Genomic DNA, 20538 nt, shown 5'->3' on the forward strand with positions numbered 1-20538 from the left:
CGGTCGGAGAACTCACCCCGCGTGGCAGTGCCCTAGCTCGGTCTTCAGCGCGAAACCAAAGGTGCACAATTTCAAATGTGCCGGTGAGGGCTACATTAAGATTTTTAGGGTTCAGTCACCAGTACCAATAAAGAAATACAAATCGAGGGCTGGAGATTTAGTTCTGTGGCACTGCTCCTGGCTCACTAGCAAAGTACTGCCAAAAAAACCCAAAAAACAAAAAAACAAGTCGAGGTGTTGGTTGAATGGCTGTGTCTGTTCATGTCTTGCTGAAATCACCAGGGAAAACCCCGAAGCTAACCTGTAAGTGTTCGAAATACAACAAAAAACCCTGCCGAGGCCAGGCAGGATGGTGCACAGCGGTCATCCAGGTCCCCTGGGAGGCTGAGGCAGGAGGGTCACAAGTTCAAGCCCAGCGTGGGCAACTTAATGACTTAGCAAGACCCTGCCTCAAAATAAAAAAGGCTGGGGTGCAGCTCAGTGTGAGGGCCCTGGGTCTGATCCCAGGGGCTGCCAAATGAAAAAGCACCAGGCCCCTTGGGCTGCTGTGCAAGGGGAGCACAGGATAAGGTTCGAGTTCTGCTCCCGAGGGGCCACTGTGGGGGGCCTGCGGTGACCAGTGCTTGCATCTGTGTCCTGACCACCGGAAGCCCGGACCGAACCGTGGGGAGGGGGGCTCCAGTTGGGGCTGGGTGACCTTGACCCAGAGCTGAACGCAGGTTCACCTCCCAAAGTCACGTTAGTCAGCCCTGGCGACACCGCCCGAGGGAGGACACTTGAAACCCCGGGAAACCGGCCGTGCGGGAGGCTCAGGGACCAGGCGGGGCAGGAGCGACAGGGACGAAGAAGGGCAAAGGTGGGGCCAGGGGCAGCCGGATCCCAGAGCCCAGAGGGACCCCAGCTTGGGTCCCTCTTGCTGCCCCCAGCAAGCCGTCTGTGCAGCGATCTGGGCTGGCCCTTCCCCTCAGAGCAGAGCCGTCCATCTGACTTCTTGGAGATTGGGCAACATGTTTTTTATTTTAATTTTTGTTTGTTGTTTGTGGCAGAGTCTTGCTATGTAGTCCAGGCTGGGCTTGACCTCCTGGCGACCCTCTTGCCTCAGCCTGGCGGGTGCTGGGATCACAGGTGGTGGGTGACACGTGCAGAAATATCTCAGGCTTTGCTTACGGCAGCTTCCCCTCTATAAAGTCGGTTTGCTCTAACCAGTTTCGTGAGACAAGAGCCAGACACACAGGGTGTAGCTGTGAGGCAGAGAACTGGCCTGGTACGAGCCATTTCCTGTTTGATTCTGGAATGGAAAACAACACAACCAAAAAGTCAGACAGTAAATCTTGCAGCTTGATGAGAACCTACAGTACCCACCTTCTTCCAAATCTTCCTCCTCAAAATAAATATTTTCCATTTTCAGTTCATCGGTTAATATGTTTATGTACAATGATGTTTACTCTTGCAGGAGCCACTTGAATTTTTCCATCTCACCTTTCTACCTCCTTGTAAAAGCAATTCTATGCACTGAGGCAGAGAACTGGCCTGGTACGAGCCAGTTCCTGTTTGATTCTGGAATGGAAAACAACACAACCAAAAAGTCAGACAGTAAATCCTGCAGCTTGATGAGAACCTACAGTACCCACCTTCTTCCAAATCTTCCTCCTCAAAATAAATATTTTCCATTTTCAGTTCATCGGTTAATATGTTTATGTACAATGATGGTTACTGTTGCAGGAGCCACTTGAATTTTTCCATCTCACCTTTCTACCTCCTTGTAAAAGCAATTCTATGCTCATTTCCAAGATTTTTGGAGCCAAGTATGGTGGTGCACACCTGTAATGCCAGCACTCAGGAGGCTGAGGCAGGAGGATCACCACAAGTTCAAGGCCATCTTGGACTACACAGTGAGACCCTGCCTCAAAACAATAATAAACAAACAAATAAATAAAATAATTTGGAAAACAGAAAAGCATAAGGAAGAAAGTAAAAATGCCTGTGACTCTATGACCTGTGTACAGCCACAATTAACATTCAAGTTCTCTTTGTTAATTTTAATGCATATTTGTAGACAGAGATTTTTTTTGCATAAATGAGATGATTTATTATACACCAATTCAGTATTATGCTGCTGACTGCTGTTAGATTAACATTCAAGTTCTCTTTGTTAATTTTAATGCATATTTGTAGACAGAGATTTTTTTGCATAAATGAGATGATTTATTATACACCAATTCAGTATTATGCTGCTGACTGCTGTTTAAAGATTAAAAATTATCAAATGTAATCCAGGTTTATCAGCAACTGGTCATAGCCAAAAAGGTGGGTCTCCCACATAGGACGCCTTGTTGGACAGGCTGGGGGTGCTGCTGGATGGCTGTTTCCACACATGTAATTATTTGGATATGGGCAGACTTCTGCTTTTCTCTCATGTTCTCTTTTAAGTGAGACCAGAATTTACCCCCAGAAAAATAGAGAGAAATCAACCAGGCCTGGTTGTACATTCCTGGAATCCCACCATTCAGGAGGCTGAGGCAAGAGAGTCGCTGTGAGTTCAAGGCCAGCCTGGGCTGCATAGCAAGACTCTGTCTCAAAAGAAAAAATAAAAAGGGCTCAGTGTGAAGGCCCTGGCTCCAGCCCCAGAGCTGGGGGGCAGGGGTCGGGAAGGCTGCAAGTTTAAGTGCCTTGGTCTCTGCTTTAATATTACTCCCCCAGTTCTAAAAAATGAAGAACCAGGGCAGGTGGCTGCTGGCACTGGCTGGGCATTGAGGCTGGAGTCCGAGTGTCCTGTGCCCATCAAGGGTAGCGAAGCCAGTGTGGGTTGAACGTCCATTGGTTGCACGCGGAGCAGAGAGGGCTGCGCAAGCCAGGACATCCCCAGGGCCAGCAAACCGGAAGGACCAGGCAGCCCAGCAGGCCTGTCTTGCCCAGCCACTCCCCGATGGAGTATTCGGGGTTTTTATTTCCTCAGACAGCCCAGCCAGGATGCTCCCTCCAGGGGCGGGGAGCCCGGGTGCTGGTGGGCACCTGTGGCTCCTTCTCCATCTGGGATCTGGGCCCAGGGATGTTGTGTCCTGCAGGGACAGCTCGGGTGTGCTCTCCGAGAAGTGTCCCGTGGGGGTGAACAGGTCGGGAAGGCAGTCAGATGAGCTATTAACCTCCCAAGCTCAGGCTTCCTCCCAGAGAGGAGCAGTTCGCCCGATCTTCAGGGCTGTTGTGAGAAAAGGGAGAGTATTTCTGGCAAGAGCAAAGTGCCCCTTGCTTTTCACTCTCCCTGTTTATTCTTTTTTTTTTTTTTTTTTTTTTTTTTTTTTTTTTTTTAAGCGGGGCCTCAGGCTGGTGTTGAACTCACCGGGGCTGGCCTTGAGTTCAGAGCTCCTCCTGCCTCAGTCTCCTGAGGGCTGGGATGCCAGGCGTGCACCGCCTCCTCTGTGTATTAAACCATCGACCCTCAACCCTTTTGGTACCTGGGACCAGTTTTGTGGAAGACGATTTTTCTGTGGACCTGGGGAGGGGAGATGGTTTGGGGGTGACTGGTGCACATTACATCCGTGCACTCTATTCCATATGCATTGTGCTACGTCACAAAAATCACAATAGCAGTCACCGGCATGCAGAAGCATCGCCACTTGGGGGCGATGGGAAACAGGGACACCAAAGTGTGACTTCACTTGGATTCGGATTGAAAGCCTTCGCCAGCTGCGTGGTCCTGTGCTCCTCACTGGTGGGGTGGAGGACTTCTGAGCCGAGCCGGAGCTTTAGGATGTTAGCAAGAAGGGCGAAAAGGCAGCTTATATTTCAAAGGCCTGGAGTTCTTTACTCTGTTCCCTCTTTCAGCCAAACAGTCTGCATTGCAGTTGACGGGTCACTGTGCACCGTCGCTTGCTTCTTGCGAAAACAGATCAGAGAATTGCCAGGATTTGTCTGCCCAGGTCTGTGGTGGCGCACACCTGTGATCCCAGCACTCAGAAGGCTGAGGCAGGAGGATCACTGTCAGTCGAAAGCCAGCCTGATCTGTGCAGCCAGGCCCTGTCTCAAAAGCTAAACAGGGCTGGGGATGTAGCTCAGTGGCACTGCACCTGCCTCACAAGCACAAGGTCCTGAGTTTGATCCCTGGTACAAAAACAAACAAATAAATAAACAACAGTGTGGCCATCTTAGTGCATGTGAAATTGTATCGGATTGGGGTTTTTCTGTGTACTTTGAAAAAAATAGCTAATAATGTTGAGGATGCTTTTATGAATTTTTTTTCATTTTTAAAGACTGGGAATTAAACCCAGGGCTTCACTGGCTCGATCCCTGAGCTTCTTACATTTTATTTATTTACTTATGTACCAGGGACCTTATGCTTTTGAGGCAGGCAGCGGAACCACGGAGCTAAATCCCTGACCCCCTCTTACATTTTATTTTGAGGCATGGAAACTTGATAAACTTCTCAGGCTGATCTTGGATTTGCAATGCTCCTGCCTCAGCCTCCCAAGGACCTAAATTCCAGGTGTGCACCACGCTGCCCAGCTTTTTGTGAACATTCTGGCCCTGTGTGTATCTTCTTTAGAGGTACAGATGTCTATCCACATCCTTTACTGGCTGTTTCCTTTTTTCTTTGTTCATTTTTGTGACTTAGTGAGACCCTGTCACAAAATTTTAAAAATCAATAAAAAGAAAGGGCTGGGGACCAAGCTCAGTGCAAAGGCTCTGAGTTCAGCTCACGCTACCCAAAAAAAGGAAAAGAGAGAAAGGGCTGCATAGCAGGTGGTTCCCACCATATGGAAACTGTGGGTCACGCAAATCCCGAGAGGAGGCTGGCCGGGAGCATGGGGTGGGGGAGACACAAAGCCAGCTGGAACACGACCTGCCACGAAAACTATCCTTGATCTCTTTTAATTTTTGCAGCACTGGGGATCGAACCTTTGCACTGAGCTCCATCCCAAGCTCCTTTTCTACTTTTGATTTTGACAAAGTCTCACTAAGTTGATACGTTGCCCACCCTAGGCTCAAAGTCGGGGTCCTCCTGCCTCAGCTTCCTGAGTGCTGGGATCACGGGTACACACCACCGCCCCTGGATTTGACCTCTCTCTCTGGATCCCAGTACCGCAGTCCGAGTTTCTGGAGAGTGAGCCACCAGGTGGGCAGCTGGGCCTTGCCCCTGGGTCCCCAGCCCAGCTTCCGGTTCCCTCCTCACACCCACAGCCAGCTTGGACAACCCATCCTGCTTCTGAATCAGCCCTGTGTCCTTGGCGCTGGCACAGGTGCCACCCCGAGTGGGCCCTCGGGAAAGGGCTGCACTGTGGGTTGGCCCAGCTGGCCGTGGGAGGAGGGCTGGGCAGAGGCCGAGAACACAGGGTGGGAGGATGTAGCCGGGCCTGTCATCCCTGTCCTCTTCCCAGAACATCCACCAGCCACAGCCTCCGCCCACGCTGTGGGAGCCTCCTCATTCCTCGGAGACTTTTCCACGCCGGGTGGGCACAGCGGCACAGTCCTGCAATGCCAGCTACTCAGGAGGCTGAGGAAGGAGGGTCAAAGTTCAATTTCACAACTCAGCGAGACCCTGTGGCTAAACAAAAAGTAAAGTGGGGGGTGGCGGCACATGCTCGTTATCCCAGCTCTTTGGGAGGCTGAGGCAGGAGGATCAAAAACTCAAGCTAAGGCTGGGCAATTTGGACAGATCCTGTCTCAAAATGAAACATAAAAATGGAGGGATGTATCTCAGTGCAAAGGCCCTAGGTTCAATCCCTAGTACCACAAACACACGAAGAGACAAATATACAAACTGAAAAGGGCTGGGGATGTAGCTCAGTGCTTGAGTGCTAGCTTAGCACACAGAACACCACTAAACAATTTTTCCCCAAGATCCTCTTTTTTTTTTTTTTTTTTTTTTGAGACAGGGTCTCGTTGTGCAGCCCAGGCTGGCCTCAAACTCATGGCGATCCTCCTGTCTCCTGAGTACTGGAATTACAGGTGTGCACCACCACACCCGGTCCAAGATCCTTTTCTGAACAGCCACAATCACCAGGAACTTCTGTGCCAATGTGAGCGAACTCCTTTCCCTCCTCGGACGTGGACTCGGTGAAGGACACATTGATAAGAGGGGCTGACATAAAGATGACTACTGTCGTTTCTCTTTTTTAGCATCATTTTCCAGGTGCCTCCATTTGGAGAGTGGCACGACGATTCAGGGAATCTTTTGTCTTTATTTTTTGAGACAGGATCTTGCTACAGAGTCCAGGCTGGCCTTGAACTCACAGCAATCCTCCTGTTTCAGCCTCCTGACTGTTGGGACGACAGGCATGTGCCACAATGTCTGGCAGCCCCATCTTAGCAAAGCTACTGGCTTTATGCCCGGTAGAAGCCCCTACGCCACAGGACTGTGCCCTCCTGCAGACCCCTCTGTCGCTGCTAGGAAGGGATGAGAGGAAATCACCAGTGTGTGCGTGATGGCAGGGGCTTGGTGTTGACACAGCAGTAATCAGGGGGGTCTGTGACTGCCTGGTTTGCCAGGGCTGGAGGTAATGAACAGGAAGTGCTGCCTGGATGAATTAATGGATGGATGGACGGACGGACGGACGAAGTACCGTCACACATCACTCCTGTGCTAGGGCAGCTGGGGCTCCGCCTCCTGCACGGGATTTCCCTCATCTCATGGAGAGCATCGACGCCACCTTCCTGCTCTTCCTGTCAGCGCCCGCCCTGCAGCCATACCGTGGGCCTCTCACCACCTGAAACAGCTCCAGTCCTCACATCTGGATTCCAGCGTCACTCTCCCTCCACAGCCTGCTGTGGCTCCCGCCCTCCTGCCTGCCTCTCTGCACTGTCCCTGTCCTCCCACACAGGCCCCTGCTTCCTCCTTCGGCCCCTGCTCCCCACTGGCCTCTCTATGGCCAGGCCTGAGCCCGAGCTGGCGTTGGAAGCTCCTGCTTCAGCTCCACTAGTTCCTGCCGTGCTGCTCCTTCTGCAAAGGGCCCTGCTTTCTGAGCCCCTTCATCCTCGCGGGCAGATTCACGCTGCCCCCTAGGCTGGCTGCGGCACCTACCACGTGGATGGATGCGGCACAGGCCCTCCGCCCCGCGGTCCCTTCCTTTGGCCACTGGGCCCCTCGCCAAGCTCAGGAGGATGTGAGGCTGCAGGGCAGAGCCGACAGCAAGACCGCTGGGTGCCGATGCAGGGAGCCGCCTGTGGGTGGGGGAACAGAGCAGTTTAACAATCACTATCCAAGGGCAAGATTGGAGGTGTAGCTTCGTGCAGAGTCCTTGCCCCCCAAACAAAAAACCCAACAAGAAAGCTTTTCTGTAGGATCCCCCAGGCAGCTCCAGGGCTCCTCTTTGGGCTTCAGGTCTTCCAGGTAAGGTGTCCCTTCCTGCTGTCAGCCGCCGAGCAGTGGAATTGATTTGGACCAATTAGGAAGCCAGAATCAGGAAGGATTCTGCCAAGAGCAGAATTGAAAGGCCTGAATTAGATCCATTTGAACCAATCAGGAGACTCAAGTTTGGGACAATCAGCAGGTTCAAATCTGGACCAATCACAGGCTGGAATTAGCAGCATCAACAACATCAATCAAATCAACAGCCTCAAATTTGCACAGTCAGAGGCACGCTGCTGCTATATAAGTACAACAAGGGACCACAGTTTGGCTCCATCGGAGAAAGCTCCCTGTTCCCTCCTTCCGCATGTTGGGACTCAGCAAAACAGGTTACAATTAAGCATGAAAGAGCCCGCCATGGTGGCCTGTGGCTTTGATTCTCAAGGTCACCAGAGGAGCCACCATCAAGGTGGTCACAAATACAGGGAAAAGTGGGGTGGCAATGCATAGGCTCAAACTTGTGGTCCTCCTGCCTCAGCCTCTACAGTGCTAGGACTACAGGCGCGCACCCCCACATCCAATCCCTAGTATTTTTACAATATGGAAATCTTGGCAGTTTCTGCACAAACCTAAGTGACATTCAGGGAGGGAGGGGCAGATGGGCTTGGTGTCTGTGTGGAAAGCAGACACAGCAGACAGCTGAACAGGGCCTGAGGAGGAGGAGAAGGACAGCACCAAATCCTTGATGAGCCCTTGGATAGTATACCTTGCTCCGCCCTGAGAATTGCACCACCAGTCCGGTGGATAACACACCTGTTCTCCAGCGGCCTCGAGCATAGAGGAGTCAGGATGAGAGGGCAGAAGTGTTAAACTGGGGGCCGTGGTACATGTCTAGCATCCCTGCACTCTGGGAGGCTGAAGCAGGAGGATCCCAAGTTTGAGTCCAGCCTGGCCACCTTAGTGACTTAGTGAGACCGTCTTAAATAAAAATAAAAGGCCCTGAGGATGTAGCTCAGATCAAAGGCCCTGTGCTGCAAAATGAAAAGAATGTCGAAGTGTCAAAGAGAAAGATCATTTGAAAGGAAGACAGTAAAGTAAATGGGCACCGTGGGAGGTGCCACTCTGGGTCTGAGATTTCTCAGGGTGGCGTTTGGCTGGGATTGGAGGTTGCATGAAGCGTCCAGGCATGGAGAAGCTGGGCCAGGGCGTGCTGGACAGCAAGAACGGTGTGTGTAGAAGCCCCGGGGCAGAAAGAGCAAGTCCACAGCGGCTGTGGGTCAGGAGGTCAATGAGGTGGTGCACGGTCTGCAGGACCAGGAAGAAAGTGGGTTCCATGCAGGGGAGCAGCACCATCTCACGGGTTCTCCTCTCCTCTCCCTCCTTGTTTGGTGCTGGGGATAGGCTACACCGCCAGCTTTTCTTTTTTGAGCCCAAGTCTTACTATGTAGCCCAGGCTGGGCTCAAATTCATAAGGATCCTCCTGCCTCAGCTTCCCAGGCGCTGGGATTACAGGCGTGCATCACTGCTGCTGCCCAGCACTTGTCTTTTGAATTGGTGCTGATAGCAGACACACCCACACCCTGCAGCTCAGCTCGGTCCTCAGCAGGAGCCCAGAGTGAGACAGGTCAAACCCTCCAGCCAGCAACTGCAGATTTATGGGCTCTTCTCTTTATTTGTATTTTGCTTAGAAACATTTACTTATTTAGCAGTACTGCGGATTGAACCCGAGGCCTCACACTGAGCCACATCCCCAACCCTTTTTATTTTTTGAGTCAAGGTCTTACTAAGTTGGCTAGGTCGGCCTTGAACATACAATACTTTTGCTTCAACCTTCTGAGTACGCAGGCTCTTTTAAACAGCGATGTTTGTATTGGCCTTTAGGTGAGTCAGTGCCCATAAGAACCTGCCAAGCACAGAGGGCCACACTCCAGTTATCATCGCTCTTGCAGGATGTTCTAGTATTTATTTATTTTTACTAGCACATGTTTGCGGCACAGTAATTCTGTTGGTCCTGGGGGCACTGGGACTTACACACATCACATCAGTCATCACAGGATGTATTACATAGCCATCAGGGTTGGTAATAAAGGTATACCAGGAGCTAGGAGTAGTGGCGCACATCTGTGATCCCAGCACTTGGGAGGCTGAGGCAGGAGGATCACCATGAGTTCAAGTCCAACCTAGACTACATAGCGAGACCATCTCAAAAAAAAAAAAAAAAATCAGGAAAAAGGACGGAAGTGCTGTGGCAGTGTTTATACAGTGAAGCTTAAGAAAATGAGCAAAGATTGAGCAGATGTTTTGCGGGGGTGGCGGGCATTGCAGGTTCAAAGCCAGATGATGCTGCTGATGCTAAGGAAGCTGCAGGGAAATCTGAGGTTGGTGAAAAACAGGATGGTGAAGCAAAGTGGTCTCCGGCCCTTAAATGGCAAAGTCAGAAGGAGATGCACCCAGAATCTCCTATGTGGCCCAAAGGCTTAACAGCACTACTGTAGGTGGTAATCGGTCCAATGGACTTTTATAATAGTCTTGCATAACAGAAATAAAGATTTCTTTAAAAACATCCTGTATATTCTGGAATGCAAATGCTTTCTATTTGGCTGCCTCATTTAAAAAGCTGATACTAGGTGGGCATGGTGGCACACACCTGTAGCACCAGCACTCTGGGAGGCTGAGGCAGGAGGATGGTTAGTACAAGCCCAGCCTGGGCAATTTATCGACCTAGCCAGAACCTGTCTCAACATAAAAAATAAAAAAGGGCTGGGGATGTAGTTCAGTGTGAAAAGCCTGGGTTCAATCCTGTGTACACACAGTTGCGTGTGTTCATGTGCAGAGTCATAACAACAAAATCTCAGGCCAGAAGTCTTTTACCCTACCACACACTAACGGAGTAAAGCACGTTTCTCAAAATGACCCGTTATAGTTTTGCATTTACAGACCTGGGAGATCAGTCTAATTGAACAAGGGTAATTTCAGCCCTTGTATAAGGAAAACACATTTGACTTAATGATGCTTAATATTAAATATAAAGCAAGACACTTGAAAACCAAACATAAAAAATGAACTCAAGGGGCCGGGGATTTAGCTCAGTGGTTGGGTGGCCTGCCTTGCAAGCACAAGAACCCAAGTTCAATCCCCGGTACCAAAAAAACAAAAACAAACAAACAAAAAAAACCAAAAAATGAACTCAAAGTAGATTAGTGCTTGTCTCCGGCTCCAGTGAGGATGTACAGTGATAGCTAACAGGGGGGGAATAATGAAAATGCCCTAAAAGTGTTTGTGGTGATGGTTACACAACTCCTCAGAACACGGGAAGTTGTTATATTATACAGCTTATTTGTTTTTGGTGCACTGGGAATTGATCTCAGGGCCTTCACACCATAATACCCAATTCTTGCCAGCCGTGGTGGCGCACGCCTGCAATCCCAGCACTTGGGAGGCTGAGGCAGGAGGATCGCTGTGAGTTCGAGATCAGCCTGAGCTATAGTAAGTTCCAGGTCAGTCCCAACTACATAGTGAGACCCTGTCTCAAAAAACCGAAAAAAAAGAGAAATACCCAGTTCTTATAAAATTTTTGACAGTCTCACTAACCCGCCCAGGTTGGGCATGAATTTGCAATCCTCCTGCCTCGGCCTCAGTACTGGGATTACAGCATCACCATGCTCGCTTTTATTTCCCTTAACAGATCAATGTCAAGGGCAGACGTAAACCACATTGTAATATGTCAGCTCTTAAGAGCATTTATTTCTAACGCGAGGCTAGACACGAGGGGGAATAATAACAATACACTTTCCATCCTAGAGTGGTGGTGCAATCCTGCAATCCCAGCACTGTGAGAGCGAAGGCACGAGGATCCCAAGATCTAGCCCAGCCAGGGTAACTCCTAGCGAGACTGTCTCAAAATAAGAAAGGGCTGGGCTGGAAATGTAGCTCAGGGGTGCCGCCGCCTGCCTCGCAAGCGCAAGGTCCTGAGTTCGATCCCCGGTACCAAAAATAAAAATAAAAAAATAAAATTTAAAAATGGCTTGGGATGTACCTGAGTTTGAAGCTACTGCCATCAATCCGCAGCACAAAAAATTAAAATTAAAAAAACAAAACAAAACCCCACTTCTCAGAATTCTCCCTGGGACCCCACGATTCCCAGAGATCTATCATTGGCCCGCCCCGCCCCTGCCCGGGACCGCGACATCTCGGCCTGGGCAGCAATCGAGAGCCACTCCCTGCTGCTGGGGATGCTGAGAGGGAGGGGAGCGGAATCTGGACTTAGGAACATCAACATTGCCAACAGATCCCGCTGCAAGGCCTGACTCCCACCGTAACACCGTCGCCTGCCTCCCGATCTCCCGGCCGCCCCCTCTTCCGGGGTCGCGTGAGACTTCCGGCGCGCGGAAGTACGTCATGAACACACCGGAAGCTGAATGTCATCACCCCGCGCTGGTCGCGCATGCTGTGAACTCCCGGGCCTTAGACGCTGCGGTCCCACAGGTGGGAGAAGAGTTGCTGTTGGAACCAAGATCGCCTCTTCTCCGCGCCACCATGCAGGTCTCCAGCCTCAACGAGGTGAAGATTTATAGTCTCAGCTGCGGCAAGTCCCTTCCTGAGGTGAGCCTGTCTTCCAGGACCCGGTGCTTGGAAGTCTTAGGGTGCTCCTCCCGAATTCGCCTCCTCCCGCCCCTGTCCCGACCTTGTCCAGTCCCGGGAGGCCTAGGGATGAGCATTGTCGCGGCGGAGGTCTGGCCACTCACCGTCCCGGAAGCTGCCCGAGCAGTGAGTTGGGCCTGCGAGCCCTGCGGGACCCGAGCGAGGGTCTCCTGAGCCTAGGATGCGGCCGCAGGCCTCGGGGGCGCACAGTCGCTGCCGCGCGTAGGACGACCTGGCGGATTGGTCGACAGACAGCTCGTCCTGACGCCCCCCGCATCGTAATGCTCGCTCATCGGCTCTCGGCCGAGCTCCTGCCGTGGTCCAGTCCCAGGGATACAGCAGTGAACAACAGCCATGGGGCCTTGCACCTGCTCTTCACGCTGTAGACGATAGGAGTTTTGAACCTTGGGTATGGGGGTTGAAAGGGGCTCCGACGCTTCCGTCAGAGGATATCTCCCTGTGCCGGCGGTGGAACCCGAGGCCTCGCACATGGAGCTCCAGCTCCAGCCCTCATCTTCTCGTTTGTAAAACCTGCAGCCAAGATCTAGCAAGGGAAAGAGTGGCTGGGCTGGGATCCCGTCCTAGGCTCTGAAGTTTGGTTTATTTCGTATAAGTGATGATCCAGCCTCTCTCTGCCCAAGCATTTCAAGCAAGAGGCAGGCTTTGGCTGAGGCTCGTTGCCATTTTGAGACCCTGCACTTGTCAGGAAGTATTTTTCATAACAGCCCCTTGATATGTCGCCTGACACGTCACTGTTGACCTCAGTCTGTCCCTTAGAAAGCAGAGGAAATGTAACTTCTTTCTGTGCCTCTCTCTCCCCTGAAACATTTGAAGCCGGTGATTAGATTCTTCCTCCTCATAATTCAGGTTTAATTAGTTCCTTGCCTTCTCGTTGTTCTTCATACACATGATCTTTCTCATTTTGTTCATCCTGTTCATTTATTGAAGGGTTACTATGTGCTATTTGTTTTTGTGGTTTGTTTTTTGGCAGTGCTAGGGAATGAAACCAAAGCCTTTGCACTGAGCTATATCCCCAGTCCTTTTTTTTTTTTCTACTGGGACTAAGACTTAGGACCTTGTACTTGCAAGTCCTCAGTCCTTTTTTAAAATTTTGAGACAGGGTCTTGCTAAGTTGCTAAGCAGCCCAGACTGGGTTTAAACTTGAGATCCTCCTACCTAAGCCTCCCAAAGTGCTGGGATTACAGGGGTGCACTATCAAATCGGGCAGGGCAGCTGTTTTTAAGTGTTAGGGTTTGTGGTGAACATGTCAGATGATGTTTCTGGTTGGAGAAAAGGGTAAAGAAACAAGTGAGCAAATGAAAAGACAGTTCGAGACGATAAGTACTCTGAGCATCGAGTGCCTAGTGGAGAGCTGCTGTGGATGAGGTGTCAGAGGAACTGAGCTGTTCGGTGGCCTCCAGTGAGTTTCTCTCCAGCAGAGGCAGCATCGGAGCAGAAATGGGGATGATGGACTGGAGCTGGTCAGGGAAGATACAGGGAACAGGAGAGTAAGCATCCCCAAGTGGGAACGTCCTTGACATATAGAGGGACGGAAAGACTGCAGGCGTGGCTGTGGTGTCTGAGACTGGAGGGGTCCGCCTTGGGGCCCCCAGAGAAGTTAGGGTTGCATTCTTCGTGTTGTTGGGCTTCAGACTGTGCTTCAGGGTGAGGGGGGCTGTGGCTGAGAAGGGCTGAGCGCAGGCAGGGCGGGGCTTCCTGGGCGGGGCCTGGGCGCCGGGCTTGGCTCTGCTGCCCTTGGCAGAGACACTGGAGCTGAGGCTGATGCGTTTCATGGCAGTGGAGCAAGTGAAGGGATAGTGGACCGTAGAGTTCTGAGTCCAAACTACTGGGTGTGTGGAGGTGCTGCAACTAGGATGGGAGGAATGGAGCAGGAGCAGCACGGGGGGAATGGGGTCAGAAGTCTCATTAGACACTGAAGGCTTGGCGATCTGCTGAGCACCAAGTGGACAGTTGGAGGGTCACAGATTTGGGTCCCCAGGCCCGGAGGTAGCAGGCAAGGACATTGTCCTGCCGAGACTAGGGAAACTGGGAACAGGGTTGCCCAGGGGGACAGCATTGCTTCCGGGTAATCACAGCAGACGGCTTCATCGCTGTCACCTGTCCACTCTGCGGAATTACACAGCCTGCCAGGCTGGGGTACAGAATAAACTCGGTATCCGTGAGTATAGCTGTACTGTGTCTTTATTGCCCACTGTTAACAGTTTATCTGGTTTTACTCCTTATAAAAAATGCATCTTGCTGGTTGAGGTGGCATGCACTTGTAGACTCAGCACTTGGGAGGCCGAGGCAGGAGGATCACCATGAGTCCATGGGCTACATAGTGAAACCCTGTCTCAAAGAAACAAAACAAAAGAAAATAAAATGTATCTTAAACGTTCTACCTTTAAAATTTGATGAACATACCAAGATATGGGAAGAGGCAGAAGGAGAAGTGGAAAGGGGACATAAAGAGAACCAAGCTGTGTTAAACACATGTACCGATTCCTCACAATGAATGTGATCAGTATGTACTACAAACATGTACTGATAAAAGTAACAAAAAATCAATCAGCGTTGACACTATGCAGTGGAAATAACCCATCAAAAAAAATAAAATGAAATAAAATAAAATTTGATGAACAGGGCTGGGGATTTAGCTCATTGGTGCCACCGCCTGCCTCACAAGCACAAGGTCTGAAGTTCAATCCCCAGCACCAAAAATAAAAAATTTGATGAACAATGAATAGTGCAGTTGTCCCCATATTTGAGGTTTACTGCTCTTCTTAGCTTGGTGAATTCATTGTCTCTCACATAGAACACAGGAATTCGAGAAATTTGCCATTCAATTCTGTAAGTACATAAAAGCAAAGTCCAGAAAATCCATCAGCAGTAGGGGTTAGAGGACCGAAGATTTTCACTTTCTTTGTTATGTATTCCCATCAGACTTGAATTTTCTAATACAAGCCCGTGTTATTTTTCAAAGCAAAAAACAATTTATGTAAATTTGTTTTAAAATGACGTCTCTGTTTTCCTTCAGTGGCTTTCAGACAGGAAGAAGAGAGCGTTGCAGAAGAAAGATGTCGGTGAGTGTGAAATTCTCCGCACGGTCTCTCCTGGTGCTTGTCAGTGCAGGAGTGAGAAGTTACCAATATGCAGTGGGATTACCGAGTGGGAAGTGGACGTTTGGCCTGTTTTCCTCCTTTCTGTGCTGCTGGCGATCGGGTGCCAGGGAGACAGGTTCTCCCTGAGTTGCCCAGGTTGGGCTCCAAATTGTGACCCTCCTGCCTCATCCACCCAGCTAGCTGGTATTACAGGTGTGCACCACCACACCTGGCCCCCATTTCTCATATCAGTGGAGGCTTACGCCTGCTGTTATTTAGGAAGAAAGGAAATGAAGACTTTCGTTATAGCTGTGATTGAGTGTCTTCAGTGGTTTAGTGTTTCTCCTGTTCTTCCAGGAGGTCTTAAATACTCTTACATTATATGTATGATACATTGTTTTGGATTTTTTTCAGTTGATTGTACTTTTGCTTTTTGAAAAGTAGAAATGAAATACAATGTGTCACTTTTCCATTACAATAACAAAATACTTGAGACAATGACTCACAGAGAGGGAAGGTTCACTTGGTCTCAGGTATTGAGAGGTTCATCTGTGGTCAAACAGCCTGTCACTTTTGGGCCCACTTTTGGAGGCAGTATCGTGGCCTCGGGGGACCAGTGTCACTCGGTCCCCTCCAGGGGCCTGAGACCTTCCGGAGGCCCGGCCTCTTAGGTCTCCGCATGGGCCTTTGGGGACACTGCAGACCCAAGTAGAGCAGTAGCAACGGAAACGAATGTGGGGCTGAGGGAAAGAGCTGCCATCTGACCAGCGGGTGGCCCAGGAGCCGTGGGACACACGATTCTTGTTCGTAGCCGTGGTGGCCACCAGCCAGGCAGGCTCTGGCCTCCTAGGACAGACAAGCCATGCGGTTCAGCTGGCCTCTTCTCTCTCTGCAGACGTCCGCAGGAGGATTGAACTCATCCAGGACTTTGAGATGCCGACTGTCTGCACCACGATGAAGGTGTCCAAGGACGGGCAGTACATCCTTGCCACAGGTAGGCGTCTTCCCAGCTGCCGTGTACACGCACTTGCTAGCAGGGACTGTGGCGGGGGTGAGGGTCACTTTCTGTCACCCTTTTTTTTTCTTTTTGGTTGATTTTTTTTTTGAGACGGTCTAATTCACGTTGGCCTTAAACTCTCTGTATAGCCCAGGCTGGCCTCAAACTCTCAGTTTGCCTCAGCCTCTTATGTGCTAGTAACACAGGCGTGTGCCACCACACCCAGCTCACCTTTGCCATTCTGATGGGCAAAAACAATTTCAGTTTTAATCTACTCTTGTTAGGTTGTTTGTGGAGCTTATCTGTCATTTGTTTTCCAATGCCTCACTTACCCTTTGCCCATTTCCTGTGGGATGTTTGGGAGGTGCTGCTTTTCAATCCTTTCCAATGATTAGGACATGGCCAGTCCTGCCTGGCTCTGAACGGAAGCCACACTTGGCACTCTGCAGGGTGTTGGCCATGAAAAGTGTGTCCTTGGGTTTTACATGATGTTCATTTTTTTTATAGGAACATACAAACCTCGGGTTCGATGTTATGACACCTACCAGTTATCCTTGAAATTTGAAAGATGTTTAGATTCAGAAGGTAAGAGGCTAATTTTGAAGTCACACAAAGCGCTTTTTCGGTTTGTTTGCTTTTCTGCTTTTGAAAATGAGTCTGGATTGTTTATTGCTTTTCCATTGTCGTCTAACAAATGAGCACCAACACATGGCTTAAATCCTCTCGGGTCGGGGATTTAGCTCGGTGGACCATGCCTGCCTTGAAAATAGAAGGTCCTGAGATCAGTCCCTGGTACGAGAAAATAAATACACAGATAAGTAAATAAAGCCTCCCCTCAGCAGCTCATTGTTCCACAGACCAGAAGTCCTTGGTGGCCCAGCTGTGTCTGCTGAGAGACTTGAGGGTGGCAGCCGCAGGGCCTCGGTGAAAGTCTGCTTCCGTACCCTTTTAGGTTGTTGGCGTCCCTCAGCTATGGGACGGGGGTCACATCTCATGCTGACCACCCAATGACCTCCTTGGCCCATAGAGGCTGCCCACACTCCTTGTCATGTGGCCACCTCCCCCACCATGCCAGCAGCTGCCCAGTGGACCCTCCTAGTGTTTCTGATCTCCCCAACTTCCTGCTCTGCTGCCAGTGGGATAAGACTTTGTGAAGGGGCTCATGTGAAAGTAAATGTGATGTCACCACAGGAGAGGTCTCGGCAAATCCCAGGTTCCACCTGTGCTCTCAGGAGGTAGGGGTCAGTCCCTGGGGTGAAGGTCACTAGGGGGTCATTCTCAGAATTCTCCCTAGCACATTGGATAGGTGTACTAGTTAGGTTCTTTGTGAAGGAGGACACCTCATCTTAGCAGAGGACAGGGTGGGTCTGGCTCACGGTTTCAGGGGATTCAGTCCATGGTCCGCTGCTCTGAGGCAGGAGCATCATGGCGGAAGGGTGTGGGGAGCAGAGCCGCTCAGTTCATGGAGGCCGGGAAGCAGAGCAGGGAGCAGTGCCAGAGAGGAAGGGGCAGGGGCCAGACACAGACCCCAGGTCACCCTCCATGACCACCAGACACTCCCAGGAGTGAGCTGCACCCATCCTGTGTGGCTCCTAAGTCGATCAAGTTGAAAGGTAAAAGTCACAGCAAGTTAAAGTGAAAAAGGTTGGGCTGGGGATTTGGCTCAGTGGTTCCGCTGCCTGCCAGGCCTGAGTTCAATCCCCGGTACCAAGTAAAGTAAAATAAAAAGTGAGAAAGTTTAACCTTTTGGGGTCCTAGTGTTGGAGACTGAGGGAAGACACGCAGTGGGACATGCGTTCTGTGGAAGGTTAACCACGTTCTTCTAACTGCTTCACCCTTTGGGTTTGAGGATGGTGGGAAGCCTGTGTGCCCCATCACCAGCTGTTTCTGCTCCTGAGTTTTGTCTGGGTAAAAAGTGATCCGAATATACACATGCGGGGATAGCACAGCGAAGCCCTCTACTTTAAAAATAGGCACGAAAATGTGTGTGTGGGTGTGAGAGAGAGGGAGAGGGAGAGGGAGAGCCTGTTATCTTTTAAGCAACTTTTTAACAAAAATGTTCTTTAATGTACTTTTGAGTCTGGAACACCTTTTGTGAATTTGCCTCAGTTCGGTTCCAGATGATGCACATTGAGAGACTGTAAAGCCTTTCGTTTTCCTTTTGGCATTTTTTGGGGCAATGTGGCAGTTTCACTCTTGTTTCATGTAGGGGTAGAAAAAGTGCTATTTGTGTATAACATCTGTGCTGAATTAGAAACTGCATCATTTATATTTTCATTATGAACACTGATGATTTTATTTTTTTCTATTTTTCAGTTGTCACCTTTGATATTTTATCTGATGATTATTCAAAGGTATGTTTCATAGCATGGTTTCTCCTGGCTATATTCAAGGAATGAGTGAGTGGAATTTATTTTCCAGTGAGAATTGTGTAATGTTTCTGTTGTTAATCTAAAAATGTCTGTAGTAGTAGAAAATTTTCTATTAATATACTTTTTTTTTCGTGGTACCAGGGATCAAAGTCCTATTAACATATTTTTAGTTCGGTACATGTATGCTGCATAGCAGTGGTGGCGAACCTATGGCATGCGTGTTATTTGCTTTTTCTTTTAACACAAGAGATGTTAGAGTTATTTCTAAATTAAAACCTCAGTACTCAGGTTTAATTGCAGTGTTGGCACTCTGCGATGAATAAGTGGATTGTCTCTAAAAGGTTCACCATCGGTGTGCTATATAAAGTCTTAAAACAGCCCTCACAGAGGCTGGGCCTGCTGGCATACACCCGTAATCTGAGCCCTTGGGCAGTTGAGGTAGGACGATCACCAGAAGTTCAAGGCCAGTCTGGACCCACTTGGTGAGACTGTCTCAAACAACAAAAAACAAAAATAGCAAATGTAGGGACAGACTGTGGTCAGCCTAGTGTCAAAATTAGTTCTGCGTTTTTGTTTTTGTTTTTTTATTGGTTGTTTGAGACAGGGTCTCACTACATAGTTGAGACTGACCTCTGGAACTCACTGCATAGCCCAGGCTGATCTCAAACTCACAGCAATCCTCCTGCCTCAGCCTCCCAAGTGCTGGGATTAAAGGTGTGAGCCGCCACGCCTGGCCTAGTTCTCTGCTTTGATGACTGTTCCTCCTATTGCTTTGAGGCCTGGCACTAGGATTTTAAGTCATCATAAATTGAAATTTGATTTTCTTCACTCAGAGAATATTAGGATAATGGGATTATCTATCTATTCTCTGAAATTTGCAGAATCAAACAATTCCATTTACGCAAGTAACATTGCCTTTATTTCTGATTTGTATTTTTTTCCTGGTTTTTATTTTTAAACAAATAATGAAAGAAACATGATGGTTGTAACTGTCAGGTTGGACGAAAAAGACTCTGTAAATTAAAAAATAGTTTTAACTTTTTGAGCTTACTCTTAATAAATTAGCAACTCATTCTAACAGTGCTGCATTGTATTACATCTGTAAAACAGTTAATTATAAGGCAAAATTAATTAATTTTCTTAATTTGAAAATTTTGACTTATTAGAAATGCACAAATTTGTGTGGATTGGAATCTCACTATTTCCTCTTTCTAAATTCTCTTGTATCCTTGTGTTGTAATCTCAAAAAATTTTTTTTTTTTTTTTTTTTTGGTACTGGGGATCGAACTCTGGTCCTTGCGCTTGCAAGGCAGGTGTAGGAACCACTGAGCTAAATCCCCAGCCTGTAATCTCAATGTTTTTTATTAGGTTTTCAGTATAGAGTGGACATACACAACTGTTACTTTCCATAGAAATTTAAAACTTTTTGCGTTATCAAGTGGTTAAGTATTCTAATACAGAAAATATGAAAAACATAAAGTTCAATTATATCATTTGAGATCTTTTTTTTTGTGTATTGGGGACCAAACTTGGGACCATGTGCTTCTGAGGCAGGTGGCGGCAGAACCACTAGGCTAAATCCCTGGCCCTTTTTTTTTTTTTTTTTTTTAGTACTGGGGATTGAACTCAGGTCCTTGTGCTTGCAAGGCAGGCGCCAGAACCACTGAGCTAAATCTCCAGCCCCCTGGCCCTTTTTTTATTGAGACAGGATCTCCTTATGTAGTTCAGCCTGATCTTGAACTTACTATGTAGCTCAGGCTGGCCTCAGACTTTTGGCGATCCTCCTGCCTCTGCCTCCTGAGTGCTGGGATTACAGGTATGTGCCATTATACCCAGCTCTTAAGATGCTTTATATTCTAGATTTATAATCTGATTATTGAATTTAACCGAAGCTTATTTGCCAGGCCGTTTGCATTTTCTTACTCACAGGTGAAAAGTAAACTAATGGGGTTAGGTGTTAATTTTCTCAATCCATCCCATATTTGGATGCAGTCAGAACACAGCTACATAGATTCTTCTTTTTCTTCAAGATTTTCCATCTTTTAATTCTTACGTGGTCATTTTTTTTTGTACCAGGGTTCAAACTCAGGACCTTGTGCTTGGGAGGCAGGTGGCACCACTGAGCTAAATCCTCAGCCCTCTTTT

At 49.0% G+C, this 20538-nt stretch overlaps 1 protein-coding gene, 1 long non-coding RNA gene and 1 other non-coding gene across 4 annotated transcripts in view; 2 read left to right on the forward strand and 1 right to left on the reverse strand.

The window, feature by feature from the left end:
• Positions 1 to 1073: 1073 nt before the first annotated feature.
• Positions 1074 to 11648, reverse strand: LOC104865523. Of its 2 annotated transcripts, none has more exons than XR_781188.1 (3): positions 11319 to 11648; positions 7016 to 7155; positions 1074 to 1288 (listed from the first exon to the last, which is right to left on the reverse strand). It is a non-coding gene; the product is annotated as an uncharacterized LOC104865523 (long non-coding RNA). The 2 variants fall into 2 exon arrangements; XR_781189.1 differs by lacking the exon at positions 1074 to 1288 and adding an exon at positions 1510 to 1557.
• A 51-nt stretch (positions 11649 to 11699) lies between these two features.
• Positions 11700 to 20538, forward strand: part of Nol10 (nucleolar protein 10) — a 53450-nt gene continuing 44611 nt past the window's right edge. The window contains exons 1-5 of the mRNA XM_010629129.2: positions 11700 to 11884; positions 14961 to 15006; positions 15920 to 16018; positions 16529 to 16606; positions 18338 to 18375. Of these exons, the coding sequence (XP_010627431.1) occupies positions 11819 to 11884; positions 14961 to 15006; positions 15920 to 16018; positions 16529 to 16606; positions 18338 to 18375 (327 nt within the window). The 5' untranslated portion in view covers positions 11700 to 11818. The remainder of the gene's footprint in view (positions 11885 to 14960; positions 15007 to 15919; positions 16019 to 16528; positions 16607 to 18337; positions 18376 to 20538) is intronic.
• LOC117283413 lies at positions 19143 to 19286 on the forward strand. Its single transcript, XR_004514387.1, has one exon. It is a non-coding gene; the product is annotated as a small nucleolar RNA SNORA79 (small nucleolar RNA).

The sequence above is a fragment of the Fukomys damarensis genome, unplaced genomic scaffold, assembly GCF_012274545.1.
Source record: "Fukomys damarensis isolate Sample0158 unplaced genomic scaffold, DMR_v1.0_HiC HiC_scaffold_25, whole genome shotgun sequence".
Taxonomy (NCBI): Eukaryota; Metazoa; Chordata; class Mammalia; order Rodentia; family Bathyergidae; genus Fukomys; species Fukomys damarensis.